Source organism: Ammodytes marinus (assembly GCF_949987685.1).
Source record: "Ammodytes marinus genome assembly, chromosome: 13".
In the NCBI taxonomy this organism is placed as follows: Eukaryota; Metazoa; Chordata; class Actinopteri; order Uranoscopiformes; family Ammodytidae; genus Ammodytes; species Ammodytes marinus.
Window position 1 is genome coordinate 25,409,381 of NC_137217.1, and position 22,026 is coordinate 25,431,406.

At 40.8% G+C, this 22,026-nt stretch overlaps 1 protein-coding gene across 2 annotated transcripts in view; it reads right to left on the minus strand.

The window, feature by feature from the left end:
- Positions 1 to 22,026, minus strand: part of LOC307259196 (mannosyl-oligosaccharide 1,2-alpha-mannosidase IA) — a 168,477-nt gene that overhangs the window by 92,583 nt on the left and 53,868 nt on the right. For both annotated transcript variants that reach the window (XM_080038950.1, XM_080038951.1), the window contains exon 2: positions 60 to 156. In XM_080038950.1, the coding sequence (XP_079895076.1) occupies positions 60 to 156 (97 nt within the window). The remainder of the gene's footprint in view (positions 1 to 59; positions 157 to 22,026) is intronic.

Genomic DNA, 22,026 nt, shown 5'->3' on the forward strand with positions numbered 1-22,026 from the left:
CTTGAAAAAATGGGTCTGGGTGACCTTTTTTAAGCCTCGAGCAAAACGCAGACACTCACCAAACATGTTTCCAATATGTCCGTCTTTCGTCAAAGGCCGGAGCTCATTCTTGCCCCAGGCGTAGCGCTTGTAGTTGTCCCAAGCAAACTTCATCATCTGCAACACAAACAGAGAAAACACACTGGTCATTGGACTGAACCCAGACTTAATTAAATTGGTAACGCTTAAGGCAAAGGGAATGATAGCGTATTGATCAGACTGGATTAAGGACAAGCATGCAATCAACTCACATAAACCACACCGCTAAACAATAAGATTGGCATTTAGGTACTACTCCTAAATTAGAAATGTAAATGTCAGACGATGAGAATAGTTATTTATTTATTTATTTAACTTTTATTTATCCTCGAGAGACCAATTGAGGGGTGACCCTCATTTACAATGACGTCGAGTTGGGGACACATTTTAGAGAAGAAAGTATTTAGATTGAAGATGTACTCCTCCCCAACTGCCATTAAGAAAAGGCGGGATCTGGATATAATGTATAAAGAAGGAGGGAACTGATTCAGTAAAACAGAGAGCAAGACAGAGAAGAGAGAGAGGGAGAAAACCGTTTGAACAATCTCACTTGAAAAGCCCACAGTTGGCTGATGCATCTCCGAGTGCAGCCAATCGCATTAACAATAAGCTTAGAAGGGGATATTTCATCCAGCTGAGCAATGTGTTGACATATCAGATATGTGACAAATATTCATTAAAACAGCAGGACTATCAAAAGATAGACAATGTCCATGCCCAAAGGCTTGTGTATTAGCATTTTGATTAATTAGCACTAATTACAAAGAGAGTCATGGGAAAGTCATTGGTTTGCAGCTATTTGGCCATGAACCAATGTTTTGGACGAACACTTGTTGATCTTGGTGAGATTCCATCATCTTGAATATCGTTACATGAGTGACATTAGAACAAGCTGTCTTGACCACTTCTAGTCTGTCTTCCCAGTCATTTCTAAATGCTGAACCTGACACCATGGCTGAAGGCTTGGCATTTACATTTTATCTCCCACAAAAAAAACAAGGTTAAATAAAGATGAATCTCTCTACACATGGTCCAACAACTAGTTGATATATTCTTAGTCTGGATCAAAGACAAGTGCTTCACCAAACAAGGTCACTGTCGCTTAAAATAAGGGATGCTGTTGTTGTAATCTTGTGCATGCCAATAGTGCAGCATTTACATAGGCCATGTCAGCAGCCATCCTTACTTTGCCAGCCAAGTAAACTGTTTTCATTCAAACATAATGAGACTGTTTTCTTAATATAATCATCAAAAACATGTCACAGAATGCATGCACATATGAGCAATGCAGTCTTGAAATAAATGGAAAACTAATTGCAGCTGCAAGTATACTGTACATGAATCAAGTGCTTGCAACAATGAAATGTTAATGACATTAATTTGCCTTCTGCACGATAGAAAAACAAACATGCGGAGACAGTTGGTCCCCTCTATGCAATCAGTTATAAAATGGGGCCAGTTCTGGTTTGGATTTTTTCTCCTCTCTGGATTTCACAGCATCACAATTTCATCTATTGTCTGTATTGCGTGGAGACTCCTGGCTCTCCAGAGGTGGGCTCTTATACGCTTGTGAGAAACAGACAACACGGACGTGATTACCTCTGACAAGGCCTCCAGCACACAATCACTTCTTCCTCTCACCCTAAACAGCTCATTACAGACACCTCAAAGAAAACAGGGCACCAGCCAGTACTCACACTATAAAACATCCACAGCTTACCAGTAAAGACACATTGTTCAAATACATGTTAAATGTCCTTCAGGTAGCGGAAAATAGCGACACAGGGTCAGGCAGCGGAGATTTGATTCAAGGTGAATAACTATTTGTTTCTATATTATATTCCATAACACTATTTTCAAGTACCAGTGCACTTTGTATTGAAAAAAAACAATCATATATCAGTAGAGGAACCATAATCTTCACCATCTTTCTTCTTTTGTTTTCTTGTTTTTCTTTATCGAAGGGCATCAAATCTGGGAGAGTGCTGCTTTGCCATTTACAAAAAAACAAATACCAATAATGTAATGCAGTAGCAATCACACATAAGCTGAAAAACAAGCACACAAATGTGATTGCAGAGAGTTGCAGCTATGAATGCTATGGTGGTGGAGCTGTGTTCACAAAGGTAATCGTTTTCTTCAGAAAGTGTGCAAAGAACAAAACATATGCAGTTCCAGTCTAATTGTGTCCTGGCAAAATGTTCTGCCCCGCGGAATGAAAACCAGCAAATGTCTGGAGGTAGATTTGAAACGTACTTTATCTTTTATAATGCCAGCATGCCTCGCTCTCTCTGACAGCTTGAAAAGCAAAAGAACAAAGGTAAAAGGAAAAAAAGTCTTTGCACAAAATATGGGATTTGGGAAAGAACTCTGTGTATCTCTCTGTTTCTTTTGAAGGACAGACTGTGTGTTACACCGTCTAGGCAGAAATGATCAAATGCCATGGTGGAAGCTGCAGGACTTTACGACCATCATCAAATACATTTGGGGGTGAAGAAGAAAGCAGGCAGATGGCAATGCTCAAACTGCATGACTGTAGGCATTGGGAATGTAAAATGGCAGCATTAATCAGTGACGATGCAACTCTAACAGGAAAAGGATTTAGTGCAGATTCTGGAGAACGATTGTTGTCAAAAAATGTATTTTCTCAAAATCAGTTAATCTCCTCACGATCCGCTACCTGTCCATACTATGTGTGCGCTGAAAACAAATCTGGAGTCAGTAGACAGCCTAGGCTTTGTAAACTGGCATGTAAACAAAGGATAAATAAGCAACATACCCGTTTAGAGACTTTTTTTCAGCACACACAGAGTATTTACAGGTAGAGAGGATTGTGAGAACAACACTGATTTTGCCAAGAAGTGATGTTGATATCAAGCATTCCCCAGAATCGACAACTCCATTTTTAACAGATAAGTGTCATGTATTTTTTGCTCATCCCTGTTGAGGGTCAAAGCGTGGGAGTTCCGGGGTCACATAGCCTGAACGCATTGTCACAGCACACAACAAACACACACACACACACACACACAGCAGCGCTAATCAATAGCTAAAGCCATAGCCGAGCAAGCCACCCTCAACGCCATAGCTTCTCTTAGAGAGCGGGCGGGGTGAACGATTTGTTTGCAGGGGACACAAAAAGCAGACAGACTTGATCTGACAGGACACTGACCGTGCTTTGGTTAAACTAATTGTCTGGTTGTTGGGAAGAGGAAGAATCAATAACTGAACACACAGCCAGTGATTAAAATGGATCAGGGATTGACCAGCAGGGATATAAACATGCCAATACCAAGGCTGCAGATAAGAACACGTGCACTGATCACGCACCCGAGGATGACACGACTGAGAACATAGAAGGGACAGAGGCAGTTGTATAAGTGATTACATTTGTGCTGCATTAACTCAAAAGCTTTGATTTGAATACCAGAGGAAGAGATGTGTAATATCACCGTTTCCCTCATGTCTGTTTCCCTCATGCCCAACAGAAACATATAGGTAGAATTCTAGAAAAGCCTGATATTAATGGAATATATATTTATGTTTCTAAGTAACGTAATGGCTGATTTGTTCTAAAATTAATAAATGGGTGCACGTTTTTTTTAAATCTTGAAGTTGTGATGTGATTACTTTTAACATCACCAAGTACAAATCGCAGAAAAAAAAAACTATCAGTAGTAGCTGTCACGTTAACAGAAGCACAGTCCGTAATGAATGGGAACATTAAAACCTGGGTTATATAACTTGAGCCCCTTTTTGTTTCACTTAATTTGTGGATCTGTTCTTTGTACACCCTGAGAACAAGGTCTTTCTCCTTGACAGATATATGTGAGTTTTTAAAAGGTCAGTGCTATAAATCCACATGTCTCTGCATTTCTGAGTCTGTTGGATCCACATTTCATCCCTACATATTGTGCACATACCAGAAACACACAAAACAGGGTCATAATCACAGTTGGCCAAGGACAGTGAGGGGGACTGGAAGTTATTTAAGAAAAGTAAACAGGGTTGCGGATCTAACATTGGTGTAGCTGGTCACTTAATTGCAGACTCATCCAATCTTACTTAATTTAGTCTCCAATCTTACCCACTCCACACTTACAGTAAACAAAGTCAAACTACCGCTATAATCATCAGCACAGTGGTTTAACCATGTTCCCAAAAAAATATATAACTACGTGGTTTTCCCTCATGATTTGCTGTAGTTTTTCACACCAGTGAAAACTGCAGAAAGAAATGTGTTATCATCTACTTTACACAAGCATAAAGTATATTGTACAGAAGATAAAGAAAGAAAAGTATAAAAAAGCTAATTTAAATGAAGTACGGATTTGTGTGGCTGTGGAAGGCTGCCTTGAGAATTCACATTGACTGTGGTCACAGCTAATTAGCTAACAGTGTGGGATTCTGCTCCACCAGTGAACATCTCTGCACTGCTTCAGTGTAAACACGGTACTAGCTGGGCTTGGGCTCAGTGTTTCCTGCAATCGCCCAGGAGAGCTAGATATACAGAGATAAGCTGGGAGGCTGGACAACTAGTGACATATTCCGGACAACTAATTAGCGCAGATCTTTTGCTTAAGGGGGAAATAAAAGTCCACATCCCCCCTGATATCGCCACATTCTGTTGTAGCTGTGTTGGTTTGTTCAAATAACTCTGCTGCTGTGGGAACTCACACAACACTGCATTTCTGATTGAATGATAGAAAAGGTTTCACACAGAAAAGACACACGTCATATGTTTTATACATGTTTTAAATTGATTGTTTTGACATATGGTGCCTTATTGATTGCTGAATGACATTGTTGGGAGTGTTTGGACATGAAAACTAAAGCAAAAGCTTTAAAATCTCACATTGACATTAAAGAACCCAATGCAATTATTACTACTGCAGCGGCAGATGACAGAACAATGGAAAAAACTAGCAAACAAAGAATGTACCCACTGTCTCACTGGCAGAGAGAAGACATAGTTCATTTTTAAACAATAAAACAAGACCTTTTTTGCTGGAGCCAAAGAAATATGCTGTACGATATACACAAATAAATAAATATATAGACTCCCTGGTGTCTGTTGTATTAAAGCCTCAGTGAAATATAGTGCAGCTCATATAGCAGGAAATGTACTTTCAGAGTTAGGTGTGCTAGTCCCACATTGGGACAGTGCCTGTTGAAAATGTCGACACTGTGTTAGTACCCTCTGGCACGTTGGATGACAGCATCCATCAACAGCATGCAGTATGGGACCAAATGCAACTCTGTGGGCGTAAGTTCCTAAAGTTGGTCATACTTTAACTCTTGTAACGAAGTTTTTGCAGTGAATTGAATTGATCAATCTCCGCTAGTATGACCAGCATGGTTTATTCTAAGAGAGTAACAGAAAGCCATCCTGAATAGGAGAAGCAAAAAACACTGGTTCAACTATATTGTATAGATGTGGGGGAAAACTAACAAGATAATCACATAAATGATGTTGAGGTTTGTTGTTGTCTGAAGAAACTCAACTACCACATGAAAGGCAGCTGTTTAGAAACCACTTGCATTATTCATACTCAAAAACTGACAGCCACATCAACTATTTTCTGTCCGTAACTCTGCTATTTAGATACACTTTTTTTAATTGACGGGAAATTCACAACCATAAATGTAGAATAATAAAATATCTTACCAAATTAATAAAAAAATTATAATCCCAAAAAACATTAGTAAACCAATTAAAAGGACACCATTCATCATAGTTTTGTCTGCTTTGCACAAGGTAACTGCACAGCCACTGATGCCTATACTCACAGCACTGTGTGCCGTCTCTCTTCTCAAAACATTGACAAAACTCTGTGTAAACCATGGCGACACAGTATCCCTTTCTTAGCTAAAACAACATGGATAATTTCATACCAAAATAAACAAGAGTTTCACAACACTTACATAAAGCACGCCTCAAAGAACACTCAACACTTCCCCACCCTGCCTGTATTATAAAGCAGTTGTTATGTTTGGTTCTGCACACGCGAGAGGCCTCCCTTTAATCTGAGGAGGCTTTGGGTGGATCATGGCTAATAAATCATCGCAGCGTGGCAGACCCAAGACAGTTGCTGAGTTAACAAGGTGCTGTGTCATCACCTGGAGCCGAGTGGACCCTTGGCACAGAAGACACAGAATCAGCTTTTCCTACTCTGTTTTCCCCCTGAACTTCCCACCTCGACAAGCACACGCACCTCCTCCAGCATCCAGTATTAGACGTGCCCTGGAGCTCCGCCCGTTTCCTGCCTTATAAAACCACCTTTATGGTGAGCGGTGACAGAGCATTGTAGGGCTTCTAAAGGCCAGTGAAGTGTCATCCCTGAATCAGCACAACACCGTGGTCAATTAAAAAGCAAGTCCCAAAAACCAGAGCCGGAAGCTGGACTGGACAACCGGCCAGCCACTGAGCTGCAGATCCTTCATGCATGGAATTACTGAATCAATCGCAAAATCAGCTGGCCGTACCCACTCAATACAATGGAGGAAATCTGGTTCAGAAGACAAGGTAGTCGGGGGTGCTCGTGGTGTAGTGGTCAGAGCGCCCACCCATAGAGGCTCAGTCCTCAGAAGCAGCAGACCACAGATTCGAATCCGGCCCGTGGTCGTTCTCTGCATGTCATCTCCCTATCTGCCCCATTTCACCTCTGTCTCTCCAAAACTGTCCAATAAAGTATGAAAATGCCCCCCAAAAAATCTTTAAAAAAAGGAAAAGAAGACAAGGTAGTCAAACGGAATATTCAAAATATGTCGGCACAGTCCTATAATCAACAATTGAGTCAGCAGGCCTTGGTACGTGCTCAAAAGTGCTTCCATCCAGCTGCCAGACAAGACCCATAATTTGAGCCAATTACGGTTGCAACTAATGTGGACACCTGGATGTGAGCTGTGTGCATAACATTTGTTTTTGCCCATCATTCCCTGAGAATATAATCATGTTTGTTTTTTAATGCTATTATCTGATGTATTGGTGGATATGTTAATGTTATCATTATGTAATGACATATACAGAATATAACACATAGAATTGAAATCAATGTTTGTCTTCACAATGTAAATTCACTCTGATCTTTCTATATATGCACAGTGATATTAGCTTGAATCCCTGCCTCTCCCTCTCTCTCTCTCTCTCCCTCTCTCTCTCTCTCTGGCAGGTGCCCTCACCGCTCGCTCCAAAACAGATCATTAGCAGAGATATGTGGCCTGTGCCAAGTCGTTTCCTGAGCGTCTTCTCCCATTGGTGGCTTGACAGTTTCAAAGCGCCACAAAAGATTCATGCCAAGAGAGAGAGAGAGAGAGAGAGAATCGCCACAAGGAGCCTATTAGAATGTCTGGACTCTGGGTCTTAAATTGTTGGGGAGGTACACTCGCAGTATTAACATGCCTAAGTGGCCCCAGTAGAGCCTGCTAAGGATGAGCAATGACGAGAAAGAGAGTTATATCAATAGTGTTGTGAATAGACTTAAGTTAACCATTATAACCATTGGACATTTTAAGACTGCAATTTTTTTTTTTGCTCACACAGTACGGATCCATTGTACAACCATGTCGTGGGTGCTCACACCAATGGGGGGATACTGATTCCCCAGATGCTTTTGTCCATTGACAATTACAATAAATAGTTTTCAAAAAAGACAACTGCATAAGAAATGTTGGCAGAAAAGACTAAAGGGAGTTTCTACTATGAACAGAAAGCAAGTCGAAGTGGGAAAAGCCTCAGAGGTCTGGAAAATGAAGATAAATGGTCTGTATGTTGTGCAGCATCAAGTTCAAACTCAGTTTTCTATCACAGCTGTCTCAACACAACATCTTAGAGTTCTGACAGAAGCCATGTGGGAAACTGGACCGTGGAACTGCTCAAACTGGAAGACAGCCAACCAAGACATCCCACGTGCCAAAACATCCCAACTGATTGTCTGCGAGTTTGCTTGTTGTTCGTTCAGGCAGTTAATCAGGCATCATGACCCGCTCAGACTGCACATCAAAGACAACCCATCTGTCAGAAATTCGCCTGATTCTAAAATTAGTCGAGAGCAAACAATTCGGGGGGGAATTCAGAAAAAAAAAGAAGTAAAGTGGATGTCTGGCTTTTAGTGAGAATGGAGGAGAGAATTATCAGCAATGTGGCAGGTTCACAGCACATATATCAATAATTCATCAACATAAATCAGCTGTCCGTATCCCCTTTTTGACAGGATTCTTGAAACATTGCCCACTATCATGTTGGATTAGTCTGCGCCAACCCTGCTGACTGTGAGGCCTGAAATGACCTTTTCCCACAGACAGCTGTGAAACAAACACCAACATGTATCAAATATAAAAGGTCATGGGGAGATTCACGAAGCAATTATACACCATTGTGTGTTTAAGTGATCAATGAATGCAGGCTTTAGCATCAAGGTGTGGTTGTTGCCACGTACTGAGTCTACCTTACTACCAAAGCAGCTGTTTTAAATATGTTCTATTTAGATTTGTATGTCTTTTTTTTCAGCTTCAAATGCCGTATACACCATGTAGTAAATATTTGCATACGAGAGAAACAGCTTCAAAATCAGTCACCGTTTAGTGAGAAATTGACTGAAAGCACTGGATTAACACTTGCTTCAACCCAGCTGCTCACTCTTTAAAGCATTCAGTACATTACAGTCCAAAGCGATGTTTGTCTTTGCTCCCGAGGCTTCAGTCAAGCTGTTTTCCTTTCCTTTCAGTTTCCTTGGATGAGCGAGCGCGGGCCCAATCAATCGACCTTGCCAGTATAGCTGATGGGATATGGGTGAGAGGAGAGCTGAGTGGACTCGAAACGCAGCAGAGTTGCAGGAAACTTTCACAAGAAATATCACACACCCAGTAATCCTAAAAAAAAAAACTAACCTAACCTGCTGCCTGTTGCCACTCTTGTCTTGTTAACAGCAGCTTTCGCCTCCAAAACAAGCTAGTGGTGAAATTGCAGGGGATGTGCGGAAAATGAGGGGTTAGTGATTGTAAATACAAACCATTACAGAGCTTTTACAGTATCATTACAGAGAAAAAGGCGGAAAATAGAGGAGCAGGGGGAAAATGGTAGCGGAAGAAGGACACACAGAGGAGTGGGAAGTAATTTGTCTGCAAGAAATTGCCAATTTGAGCGAGTTGTCTGGTAATTAGGGTTGCACTATGGGAATCACAAAGAGGATCTTGATGGTGAGCCCACCGTGCACATCAGAAATGAATCCCCTCTTAAGAAATTCAAAAAAAATGCCACAAATCCATCCATATCTGTGAGTAGCAACCGGTGGAAGATATTCACCAGAAGTTATTTCGTAAGTAGATCAGGTCTATCGGAAATGCACCAGGGAGAGAAAAAGGGGAGCACCATTAATAGACTTTTGATGAAGGATGAGGAGAGCTGTATTCTCATAGAAGTTCATTTCCGATGAAGTGGGACTGATGACCTTTTTTTTTTTTACAGTGTCACCCGCCTGGTGTGAATTGTAGATACATTGTACACAGAATGTCTAAGAGTGCAATAGCAATTTGACAACTTTCATAAGGTTGTCAAAGTGGATATTTGAAATAATAGTGTAAAAACCGTTAAATAAATATCTACACTTTAAAAATTAAACATAACAATTTGAAATCAAACAACGGCAACAACTGTAAAGAAGTGCACCGAAGTCCAAGAGCATCTGGTGAAGAGGGACTTGGATTGATCTAATTAGCCTTTTGAATATGGATTGGTACGCGGATCGGTGGCGTGATTCCGACACCGATACTTGATCGGATAATTTTCATCTCTGGTGTAAATGATGACTGTGTGTGTTTTCTAATACCTACGCAGACTAATTGGCATCAAGGAAGAGTTTCAGGCATTACTGTGGTGTATAAATCCCTGTGGTGATTGACCATCCTGACCTTTAACAAGACTGCAGCACCTATACATTAAGTCAGAGAAAAACATGCTGATTGACTCACCCAACTACACTACAGTTACTGATAGGGAGTCACATTTTTGCAACAAACACAATTGTGATAGCATGCCCCCTTTGACCACAAATCACACAGGAAACAAAATTGCACTTGGCAAATCCGCCCCCTCTCGAAAGAAACTGGGTTTCCTTTAGCAACTTTTTCATGAATAATAAGTCAAGAGTGGAAATGATGTGTGCCTTGCTGACAAACTGTGAGGACACTTTTTACACATTCACTAATGGCTTATTACATTGGCAGAGCCTCAGACCATGAGTCAGATCCTGAGCCCTTCTCAAACATGCTGCTGGCTTTGAAAACACCTTCCTCTTCCTGTATGCGCGAGTCTTCAAAGACAGGCAAGCCTTTGAACTCAAAGCTGATCAGCCTCGCCACCGCTTTCATCTTAAATTTGTGACTTCTTCGGAGTGGAGAAAATAATTAAGTCCTGAAATGTTGTCAGCGATGAACTGTTTGTCCATATTTCCCCCCCTTGAAAAAGCATTCCCACAGAATATGGCAATGAAACAAATTCATTTATAAAGACGCAATTTGCATACCAAATGTTTGTTTTGTTGCTCAACTTGATTAGTAGGATGCAGGCCTAAAAGATAAACTTGATGAGGAATAAGATCATTTATTGTTGCAATTCATTATTTTTTTCAAATAAAAATGTGTGCTGCTCATTTTCTAAACAGAACCACCCAACCACCACCGATGCCTTACTGCCCTAATACAACTCATAAATCATGAAAGAAGCACTTAATGAAATGGACAAAACAGCAGCGCTCTGCCTTCCATTAGCAAGCATGGAAAACCAACAGGCCTCCTAAATTCTAATTTAATAACTGGGCCTGCAGACGCCACATGTACAGATAAGCAGAATACCCTCTTGGAGGAAGAGTTATTTTATTTATTATCACTTTCAGACACAAGCCATTTATAATGCAAGAGGGATTTTTGCTGAGCTATGAAGGCAGGTTAAGGAAAGTTATATATTCCTTTTCTTTTGCCTTTCTGAGGTAGCGGGGAGACACCAGTCACCTTGCCAGAAGTGTTTGACAGCCCTATTCTCTGACTTTAATGAAATCCAAACTCAGAAAAGAGCCAATTTCAATGCTCAGACAATAAAGCCTCCACTCCCTTATCCTCTGCCACATTCACACACAGCTAAACATGCATCTCTCTGACTACACACCCACATCCAGTAAATCCCCAAAATATGATCTTCAATTAAAAACAATGGGAGCCTATAAGCTTTTGAGCGGATCATGACTAAATTAACACATCAATAGTTCTCTTTTGAATGTTTAAGAACCATGCAGTGGCATCTAGCCTGCCGACATATGACTAGAGAAAGAGATAATAATTCAGTGAATATGTTGGTAGAGATTAAGGTCAAAATCAGAAAGCTGCAACAGCTGCAAACAACAAAGAATGTTACAATATTTACTAGGTTGTCATTCCCATAGCTGTCTCTGTCAATGTGCAAATGAGAAATGCTATTTGAAAAACAAATCATTCCATCCAAAATGATCTAGCCTGATTTCAGCGGTTTAATTCCCTGCCTAGATCCCTTTGGCATACTGCTGTTTTCAGCACAGAACAGCAGACAGACACAGTTAGAGATTAGCTGGTGATCATTGTGGAAGTATGAAGCCACTAAAGAGCCAGATATTCCCCTCAAGAGTTGATGGAGAACAAAAACAGAGTTGAAATAGGATGAATATTGGACTGACATTCGCCGGGTGGCCAAGAGATTAATTCAAATAAATTAGAATGTGACAATAACAATTCGGAAAACTTTTAAATCCTACAGGGGAAATGATATCCCCAGACACCATCTAAAACGTCTACACCTATATTTGACCCTAAGCAGCACACATTACCATGACTGTAAACATTTTTTAGCACAGCACAACAAATGCTGTCATTGGCGTAATGTAAAACCATTAAAGCCCTTTGTAAAGCCTACAGGGGAGGATCGATCACTTTCGTCAGCAGCAACATTCTTTTTTGGAAATAAGAACCTTGGCCGGCAAAGATATCTATCACATCACACATTATTGTATCTGATAAATAATGTGATCCTTTCTACAGGAATGGCCAAGAGCTCACTCTGACATCTATCTGATTCAGTCTGAAGCCCTGAACTAAAGGCCATGTAATTAGTGTGACGTGAAACACTTGTGTGCTAAGCTATCGATCCACTCCAAATGGATTAGCAATCATACCCTGTGTGAGCTCTGCTGTTCTATCATGCTACGCGACATCATGTCCAGAGGTCTTCACGCAGGGAGAGTTAGTATCCAGAGGCATAAGCAGTTCAGCATGGAGAACAATTCACGCCTGCTAAAGATGACTCATTGGAAACATTGAATTCGGCACCCCAGGATTAGTCTGTCTTCCAAAACCGGCTCCCTATGACAAACACCAACCTTATCACCTACTGGTCTCTCAGATAACAGCTACAGTAGTACACAGCGGCAGAAGACTCTGAGATCAAACTGAGATATGGGGTGACCAAGGTTGTGGGGAACAAGTTTCTTATGAGTGCCAGCTGATTCTTGAGTGCAGTGGTGTCCTCTGGTCATCTCTCCATATAGTTTTGTTTGTACATGGAAGGAGAGTAAACAGGTGAGAGGCGCGACAGGCAAAAGCTCACACCTAGTGGAGTGGAACAAAATAAAGATTGGATATAAAAATCCATAAGGCCGGGCATGACATTTGTGAACAGTGATGGTCTATTACGGAAAAACATTAGATTTAATTGTATTTGAAGACTCCATACAAAACAAAAATTGCTTTCATATAAGCATGGGTATTTCTGGTCTGACGGCAGTCACATTAAGTTTAAGTAGCCTTCCTTTCCAATGAGGAATGGCTAGACACTCTTCAGGGCAAGATAGCTATTTTTTGTCCAACAGGAAGCAACTCATTCGGAGATGGAGGAGACTTCCATGGAAACAAACAAATAACTGTTCAAATATATGCAGATATGGAGGTAAGAAAAGTGTAGAAAACAGGAGAGGTAAAGCTTCTCCTTGAGTCCAGATGGCATAATGGTTCAAAGAGAAAAGTAAGAAATAAAATAAAGATAGAAAATGGCAACATACGCAAAACGACACCATTTCAAAGGGAAGAATATCTTTTTATCAGGAGAAAAAGAAACAATTTTTGTTTTTTCCTTTCCTCTGACACGGCGGCATGTCTGTTGGCAAACACTGTGCAATCGTACGCAACTTCTCTTTTCTGGTGTTGCAACACTCAAAAGGAATGGGAGCAAATCCATGATGAAAACGATAGGAACACAGGCCTTATTTTACAACCACAGTCTCAAAGGGATTCAAATATTGTTTTCTGTGAACTTAGTAACCAACTGAACAATTTGATATGTGCATCAAGCCTTTTCCAAATATTTATCTTTTGTTTAAATGTAGTGTTGATTGCAATAATGATTGGTTTACTAAAATATATAAAACTGACTCACATTATGACAAAAAAGAGCCTATTTAACAAACAGATGTCATAATGATACAATTGCCTTCTTGATGATTCACTGACTTCAAATTGAGCGAACAGATCCATTTTATTAAATGTGTTTTGTTTTGACTCACCCAAAAAGCTTATGAAGCTGGAAAAAATATGCTCACTCATAAGCTTGGAAATGTCCCGCTGTGTTACTTACACCTACTCATTCCCTGCGGTGGATGCAGTCATGCGGTTGCCTCACTGTGAAACCACAAAGAACACATTCTACTGCTAATAAATGGAAGCACTTGAACTGGATGCAGATAAATAACTTATGGCGTTATATTGTGGCAGAAAAGGTGCATACATATTGAATAGAAAAGTCTGAAATGTATGTCTGTCTGTGTATAAAGCAGCTCAATTCCAACCAAAGCAATTCAGGCAATAAATGTAATGCAGCCATGGCAGAGTGGGGACCTTGGATTACAGCTTGTTGAAAAGGCAAATGTTCCGGCATAACAGGGAAATGGCTTTAGTACACTTAGGGTGTATTCACACTGGGAAAGGGCGCTAGTTCACTTGCTTTGGTCCAGACCAAATAGAGTTTAGATTTTTTTGTTGTTGGTGTGGTCCACTTTCATATTGCCCCTTTTGCAAGTGAACCAGCATTAAGAAGTAAAACCACACGTGATCTGAGGTCATTCATTCATTGGACAGACATTCTGGGGGGGAGAGAAGCAGGAAGCACAAAGTGAAAACTGCTAAATATATAACTGATACGATGTGGGGTTAAAAATAATAAATACATAAACAAATAAATAAATAGGTCTACATCTAGCCTATAAATAGAATAAAATAAACATAAAATTATTGTTGTTTCATATGGTTATAATATGTAGGCCTGTGTCAATGTGTGGCTTGTAGCCTACAATGTGAAACATAATATTTACTGTATTTTTGCTGCTGGACGGGTGGCTCGCGAGGAATAGGCTCAAGCTGACACACAGCTGATTTAGCCGTGTGTCAGCTGGGTGTGAGTTCGGTGCGGCTCAGCTCCAAACTGACACGGGGACAGTATTGACGGTCCCGTAACATGGGAAGCAAAATAAAAACACGCACTTCATACAAAGCTCAGCGTGAACCTGTTGGCACTGTGCGGAGACGCTACCCTCTCCTTCATCTGATCGCTGAACAAACCAGCATGTTTACGCGTCCTGTCTATCAAATGTAATATATTTGCTCGGGGCTCCCGGTTAAACCACTAATCTTCCCAACAACGGCGACAACAACACTTTCCCATAATGTGAAGCTTCAAGCTGACGGCGATCTATTAAAAAAAAAGACAGTGCTTCCTTCAATTGGGTCGGATCGAGTCCGGCCAAATTCACTCCACAAACGAACTGCAGCAGAATGCGTTTTGAAGCGCATCGAGACCACCTCTTCAGCTGGGTCTCGGAGTGTTTGTTTGGTCCGCCCCCGAGTGCGATTACTGTATTCACACATGTCTGAAAGATGCGCACCGAAGGCGGAAGTGCATCTGAGTTTGTTTCAACCAAACTAAACACGGCATGTGTGAATACACCCTTAATGTGATTCAAATGATTACATATATCTCCATACAAGAATCCCAACTAAAGCCAGCCTCGTCTATAGGCAGAGTTATTAGTGCAGAGAGAGTTTGTGCCACATTTGGAGGTCCCCTGTGTACTTCAACCGCCACAGACCAGGAACATGGTGTAAAAGCACTTCTGAGTCTCAGAAAATCTTCCTGTGCCAGAGTTTCAATCCATTTTACCCTCTAAAATGTATCCTGGGAGCCGGGGAAAATGAGATAGATTCCGTGCAATGCCTTGGTTTTTCTGAAAATTGGCCATTACAGAGGATCCTCAGAGACGGAGGGAGGAACTTAAACAAACCAAGAGGTCCGTCTTGGCTGATTCGTCTCAGATTATTGTCTCACCCCTCTGTCCTTTCTATTTCTATTGCTTTCCATTCTTTCGCTTGTTCTCCCTTGCCTTTCCCGTGCTTATAACTTCGCTAACTTATCTTTTATTACTCATGAGTCATAACCGTTTCTTTCTCCTTGCCTGTTTTTCTATCTCCCATTTTCTGCCATCCTCTCTTAGTTATTCCCATCATCTCATCTCCACTCCCCTGATTCTATTTTGGTTTATCTGATGAGTGGTACTGGAATGGGTACACTGTACAGCAAAGGAAACAAATCAATTCAATTGTTTTTCAGGTATTATTTACCTATAGTAAGACAGCAGTAGAGGTTATGACTTGCCATCTGTCGTTTGCACGAATGACCTGCCGCAGATGGGCAATGGTTCTGATTTAGGAAGACACAAGCTCAACGTGGACCTATAACCCTGAATGAGGATTCAGTGATTTAAGCCCACATCAGACTCAATGACACACTTTTCAGATAGAGCTAGCGCCTTTAGTCAAAAGATACTGTTGGTTCTTGTGTTTTCTAAGTGCACGTAGGCCTATCCCTTGTGCTGGGATTCCGGATGCCTTTCATCTCCTGTGTCTGTGTCTCTGCAAAATGCTGATAAGTCCCAGGAAGACGAATATTACACCCTCCCCCCCTTTCTCTCTCCCTTTGGTGATCCTACCCTGGGGCTTATAGTTATTACTATAGTCTGTGGCTATGTGTGTTTGTATTTGAGGATTGCCTGTGTGTGTGTGTGTGTGTGTGTGTGTGTGTGTGTGTGTGTGTGCGTGCGTGCGTGCTTGCGTGTGTGTGTGTGAAGAGAGGCAGACAAAGAGCAAAACAAAGAGATGGATAGAAAGTGCGTGTCTGATTGTAAAAGGTGAAAATGAGCACTAAAGCAAATGGCAGAGAGGAGGAGGGAGCGTTTGTTATTAATCTGCCTGGCGGTGGTTGGAGGCAGGTGTCTGCCGCTCCCGCTCTCATTATTAACTCAGCGGGCTGGGTTAGACGATGGAACCCGCAGGTAGCCGACTTCCAAGCAACACACTCTATCTGCGATCAGGGCCGCCCACGAGGGGTAAAAAGTGGGAAGGCTTTCTAGGGCCCAGCCACTTGGGGGGCCCATGGTCTTTGGAAGCCAAGAACCTAACTAAGCTAAACTTTATTTTTAGATTTTTAGATATTTATGTCACAGAAAACACATGTAGGCCCTCCTGCTACTTGTGTCTGGGTGTCGTAGTGAAAAGTATTTGGACCCCATGAAAAAACAGGTTGGGTATCTTTTGTAGTTCCTCTACATTAGTTACTCTGTAATTTTCCTGAGTCTACAAACAGGTTTAAATTCTCTCTCCACCTAACGCACATTTTTGTGAAAAAGAATTTCCCTTTGGGGACTATACCATCTAAAAGCTTTGACATAAGTCTTCAGGTTGACACGACCAGCCAAGTCTGACCAGTTTTTCAGAAACCTGACCAATTGACCAACCAGCCGGGTCATACCACAATGAAGCTGACATCCTGATGAAGCTGATGATCCAGCATCATCCCGTTTTAATTATTGCGGTAACCACCAAGGTCCTGCTTTCTGTATTGTTTCTAAAAATTTAAAATTTAAATAGACCTAAAAAAGTTCTTAGTGCAAAGAAAGACACAAGGCACAAAGAAGTTGGAAATAATTGAAGGAACAGATTTGAGTCCAAAGTTTAAGAACTTTTTTTGTAATGATTTCAGTGTTGTTGTAGTGATGAGAGCAGAATGAACTAAGCCTAAATGTTGCAACCAAACATAGGCCAACTTTATAGTTTTGAGGGTAGGTTGTTTTGGTTATTCATGTAGAGAACCGCCTTTTTTTCATTTGTGTGTGAATAATTTGTTGTTGATGTTGTTTTTTAAGTGTTATTTATTTCAACAATACCACCAACAGACTTCAAATGATTTAATGTCATGTGCAGAAATACAAAAAAGTGCAATATGTGGTGCAGTCAATTAGTGTAAATGTATCTTACCAGAAACTAGTAGCATAGAAAACGTGCAAATTGTGAAAAAACGTTTTTTTTTGTGAATACTAAAGAAGAACAATGTTTCTGTGTGAACTGATTATTTTGTAGAGATCTGTTGATCTGTTAAACAATTGTGTGAGTGTAAGGGAATCAAAATAAATTGGTAGGTATGCTGGGCTAAGTCAGAAATGTGCTACTATTTTAAAATAATAATGAGCCCTTGCTCCACCAACTGTCCCTGCAAGTCCATGGTTGATAAGATATGTTTCGTGCTGTGAATGTATGTGACAAAAATGATAAACTGCATAATCTGCATTAGCTGCAGTATGAGCGGCCATGGGATGGAAGATATGAACAATCAAGAATGTCTGAAAGCCTGGACCTAAAATGGGTTTGAAATGGATGATAGCAGGATGGTGCAAGCAAATTAGTATAGACGCACAAACAACCCTTTACACACAAACATACGTACACGCATTGATTTTGCCTACGGTTGACCAATGGCCAACACGGGTCAAATCAGAACCACACATTGTTCCAGATAGATAGTGTTCACTGACCAGACATTGATCGGTGGTGGAAATCCAGGCCTGATCTAGACATGGTCAATATGTGAATACAGCCTGAAGGCCACAATAGCATGGTGCTGTATCTCCGTCTCTTGTCCATTGACTTCTCACCCCCCCCCCCCTCACTTATCAATAAAGAATTTGATTGTACAACATGTTTCTTTACCACTTTTGCTCTGTGTTAGCAGCATCCACATCTTACTTTCATGACATTGCATTTGAAACACTAAATGAGTCAAACATTTGCAGTGAGCCCCAGTTCAGTCCTGCTCCATACTGTTAAATCCTGCACACAGCAGAATGGACATAGTAGCTTCATTTATTGCATGTTGCACATTTTTAAATGTTTTAATTATTTTATGTTTTATTTGTATTCATGTTTCTCATTCGCCTTTTTTTTATTTATTTTTATGTGTGCTCTATACTTGATGTATTTTGTTGCTTCTGTAAAGCACCTTGAATGGCCTTGTGTCCGAAATGTGCTTTAGAAATAAACTTGCCTTGCCTAAACTTGCCTTGCCAAAAGCCTCAAAGCCAAGCAGTAAGCCTATGTTGAAACACTACCCCACCCTGAGTTTTCGTGTGTGAGAAGCAATTTCATTAAATATTAGCAGAAACGTTGAGCATTGTAAAAACAACATCTACATCTAATGGAATAGGTGACAATCTTGGTAAAAATGCTTATTCACTTTCTGGAGGAAAGTCATATGATAAGATCGATATCAATCTCATAGCGTATGTGTATTAGAAATAAGGTTACAGTGAGAAGCTGGTCAATTTAAATCTGGCACTCTCAAAAAATAATAATAAAACCTGCCTTCCAGCACACCGAAACCTCACTAATAAACACATCGTATTAAGTGTTTTTAGTCTTTGTGAAGCAGAAGTCTATTAAAAAACAAATAGCTGTTTGCAGACTATTTCTTGGCTCAGAGCAGTTAAGACTTTAGGAAGTCACAGCACAGCCAAGAAACAGTTTGGCAGGTAAAACAGCAGTTCTTACCGTGGACAGCACCACCGCTGCACTGGATTTGCTGCACATAATCAGGTCATGATAGACTTAAATACATGTTGCTTATTATAAAGTAATCAGCTGAGGTAGCATACAGTTAGTGCATATATACCTACCCTTCAAGAACTATAAATCCCCCTTAAATAGGTTAACAGCTGGTAATAGTGTCCAAACAGGTCAAAGGTCTTGCTCAAGAGTACTTTTTCCATCGTATCTAAAAGCGGGGAAGGCAGTATCTGTATCCCCCACCAGGTTTTGTCCACCCAATTAAAGAGATGCGTATACCCAGCGTTGACCGAGGCCTTTTTTAACATCTGGTAGCAGCTGCTCCTTTTTTCCCCCTCTCTCCCTTACTTTTATTAAATTGGGAGTGGAAAGATTCCCATCAGGCCCTCTTTGGCGAAGCGGGGTGGATAAAGTTAGCATTGATTGCACCCTGTGAAAAACATTCTGACAAAAGCCCTAGACAAGCCCATCCCTGGCCCCCTGGTCCGGGTACAAAGTCATCCCTGGTTTATTTTCCCCAAAGTGGAAGGAAAAAACCTGATGCAGCACAATTATTCAAGTTACAGACTATAATCTACTTCTTTTTTTTTAACACAAGGAGAAGGGTTCGCGTCCTCCACAGTGGAAACAAAAGACGCGGAAAGACAGAAGAAAGAGAGATACAGGGAGTGAACTCAAACCAAGGCATGGATGTCAAGGGAGGAGAGCGCAGAGGATAGTGAGTAATAGAAAAGGAGGACAAAAGGGGAAATGAGAGAGGCAGAGGAGAGAGAGAGAGAAACGGAAAAACCTCTAGGGGTCCCGATTGCTTTGAATGTGCTGGTGTGTTTATCTCGGTTGGCTTCCAACATTAAGACCTAACTATGTAGTGGAAGATAATGCTATAAGGGCTATAAGTGCTCCTCTCTGATTTTTCATTTGTCATTTTTGAATTTATTTCTTTGTTTCTATGAGCCTACAATTAGATTTTCCATATACGATCCCTTATCCTCATGTCTATACAAGCAGAGAGAGAGAGAGAGGAGGCACAGCACTGAAAAACCTAACGTGGTGATACTTGGGATAACTTGCAGAAATGCTATACTTAAAAACACACAGACAGTTTTTTTCTCACAAGAGGGATCCTTGAAAAGGAGACTGAACTTGGCTCCATCATCAAACCAATGTTTATTTCCTCAGCGAACAAAACTCTGCATTAAAGAATGAGTATCAGGAAAGTCCTTCAAGTGGATGATAAAAGAAAGGTAGAACTGGGAGTGAAAAGTAGCACGGCCGTGTGAAGTATTGGTTAAAACGGTCTCTGGAGCCAAACAACAGTAGTACACATAGCTGACTATTAAGGAAAAACACAGCAAAACAGAAATCCCACAGGGGGAACAAGTAAAAAAGAAACTGAGGTTAAATCTGATATAGAGATGTGTGATGGAGTATGAAAACGCGAAGGCATGCTGAGAAAACATTTGTTACAAACCGATTCATTTTAACTTCAATTAGGATGCAGTAAGGCTCAGTTGTTGCACTGTTCACACACCAACACACACACAGACACACATACACACACATCCTATCACACCATCACATGAGTGCCCAATTCCATTTTATGACTACAACACTAATTTCCCTAATGCTGTGAGCAAGCGCTTGAGTAAGCTGGCAGAAATCAAATCCAATCGAATTACAAACACCTGGATGGAGAGAGAAGTTGAAAATGTAAAAGAAAAAAATAGAAAAAATTCATTCCAAAGTGCGGTCACTGCTGAAGCTGCCCGGTAAACAGTGCCAGGTGCGAAATCAATAAACCACGTGTAAAAAACAAACCGTGTGAATAAACTGTTAAAAGCAGGTGCTATCAGTTATACTGAAAATAAAAAGATGGCTCCTTAAGGGGACGGTGTCTGATTTAATGGGACGATGATAAAGAAGTTGGAAAGAGTTATACGGGAAAACACTACAGTATGTGTGTGTGTGTGTGTGTGTGTGTGTGTGTGTGTGTGTGTGTGTGTGTGTGTGTGTGTGTGTGTGTGTGTGTGTGTGTGTGTGTGTGTGTGTGTGTGTGTGTGTGTGTGTGTGTGTGTGTGTGTGTGTGTGTGTGTGTGTGTGTGTGTGTATGTGTGTGTGTTGGAGGGGGGTCAAGCTAACAGGGAGGTTGTCTCACCTGTCCGCTTCCTGGGCACTCTGGGTAATTTAGGGTAGGGAGGGAGGAGCGAAATGGTGGGGGAGGCAAAATTAAATTTTGCCTTTGGGACCTCAGTCTGTTATAGTATAGAGAAAGTCAGTGAAAGGCATATTTAATAGACTAAAGACATATTTAATAGGCTGCGGTGGGTAGACACAGAACTGGCTCAGCAAGTATTAGACAGGAAGAGAGAACTGAGCTTCTCAAACTATTTATGTTTGCATGTATTATTAGTAGAACAATTGCATATACAAATGACTATGATTTCATTTTTCCATTTCATACAGGAAACAGAAATTGGAAACAATTAGTGGTGCAAATACAATTCTGCAAATTCAATAAATTAACTATATACACACGCAGGTATTTTGTTATCAGAAGGAGCAGAATATAAAAATAGTTTGGGTAAAAAAGGTGTATTTTGGCTTCAACTAGTTGTTAAAGTTATAGATGGTAAGGCTCAGATACAGGTACAGCTAAGGTGGCCTTCAAGGACAAGAAGCTAGTTACTAATGATGGAATCATCCAGCACTGCCTCAAGTCTTTCCACAATTCCAAGTGATGAGGTATTTAGTTACTTAATTATACAGTATTCATTCTTCATCTTCCAACAGGTTTCCATTTCTAACTGTTCTGAAAAACTCCACAGTGCACCTTTAAAACTCACCTGCATCACCTGCATAAACAGAGGCCGCTCGGTGTTGTGCTTGGGAGGTTAGTGTATGTTTGTATGGCCAATGTAATGGCATTGTTAGGACCCAAATGCAAACACATATACTGTACACTCCACTTTCAAGCTGAGGCTGATAAAC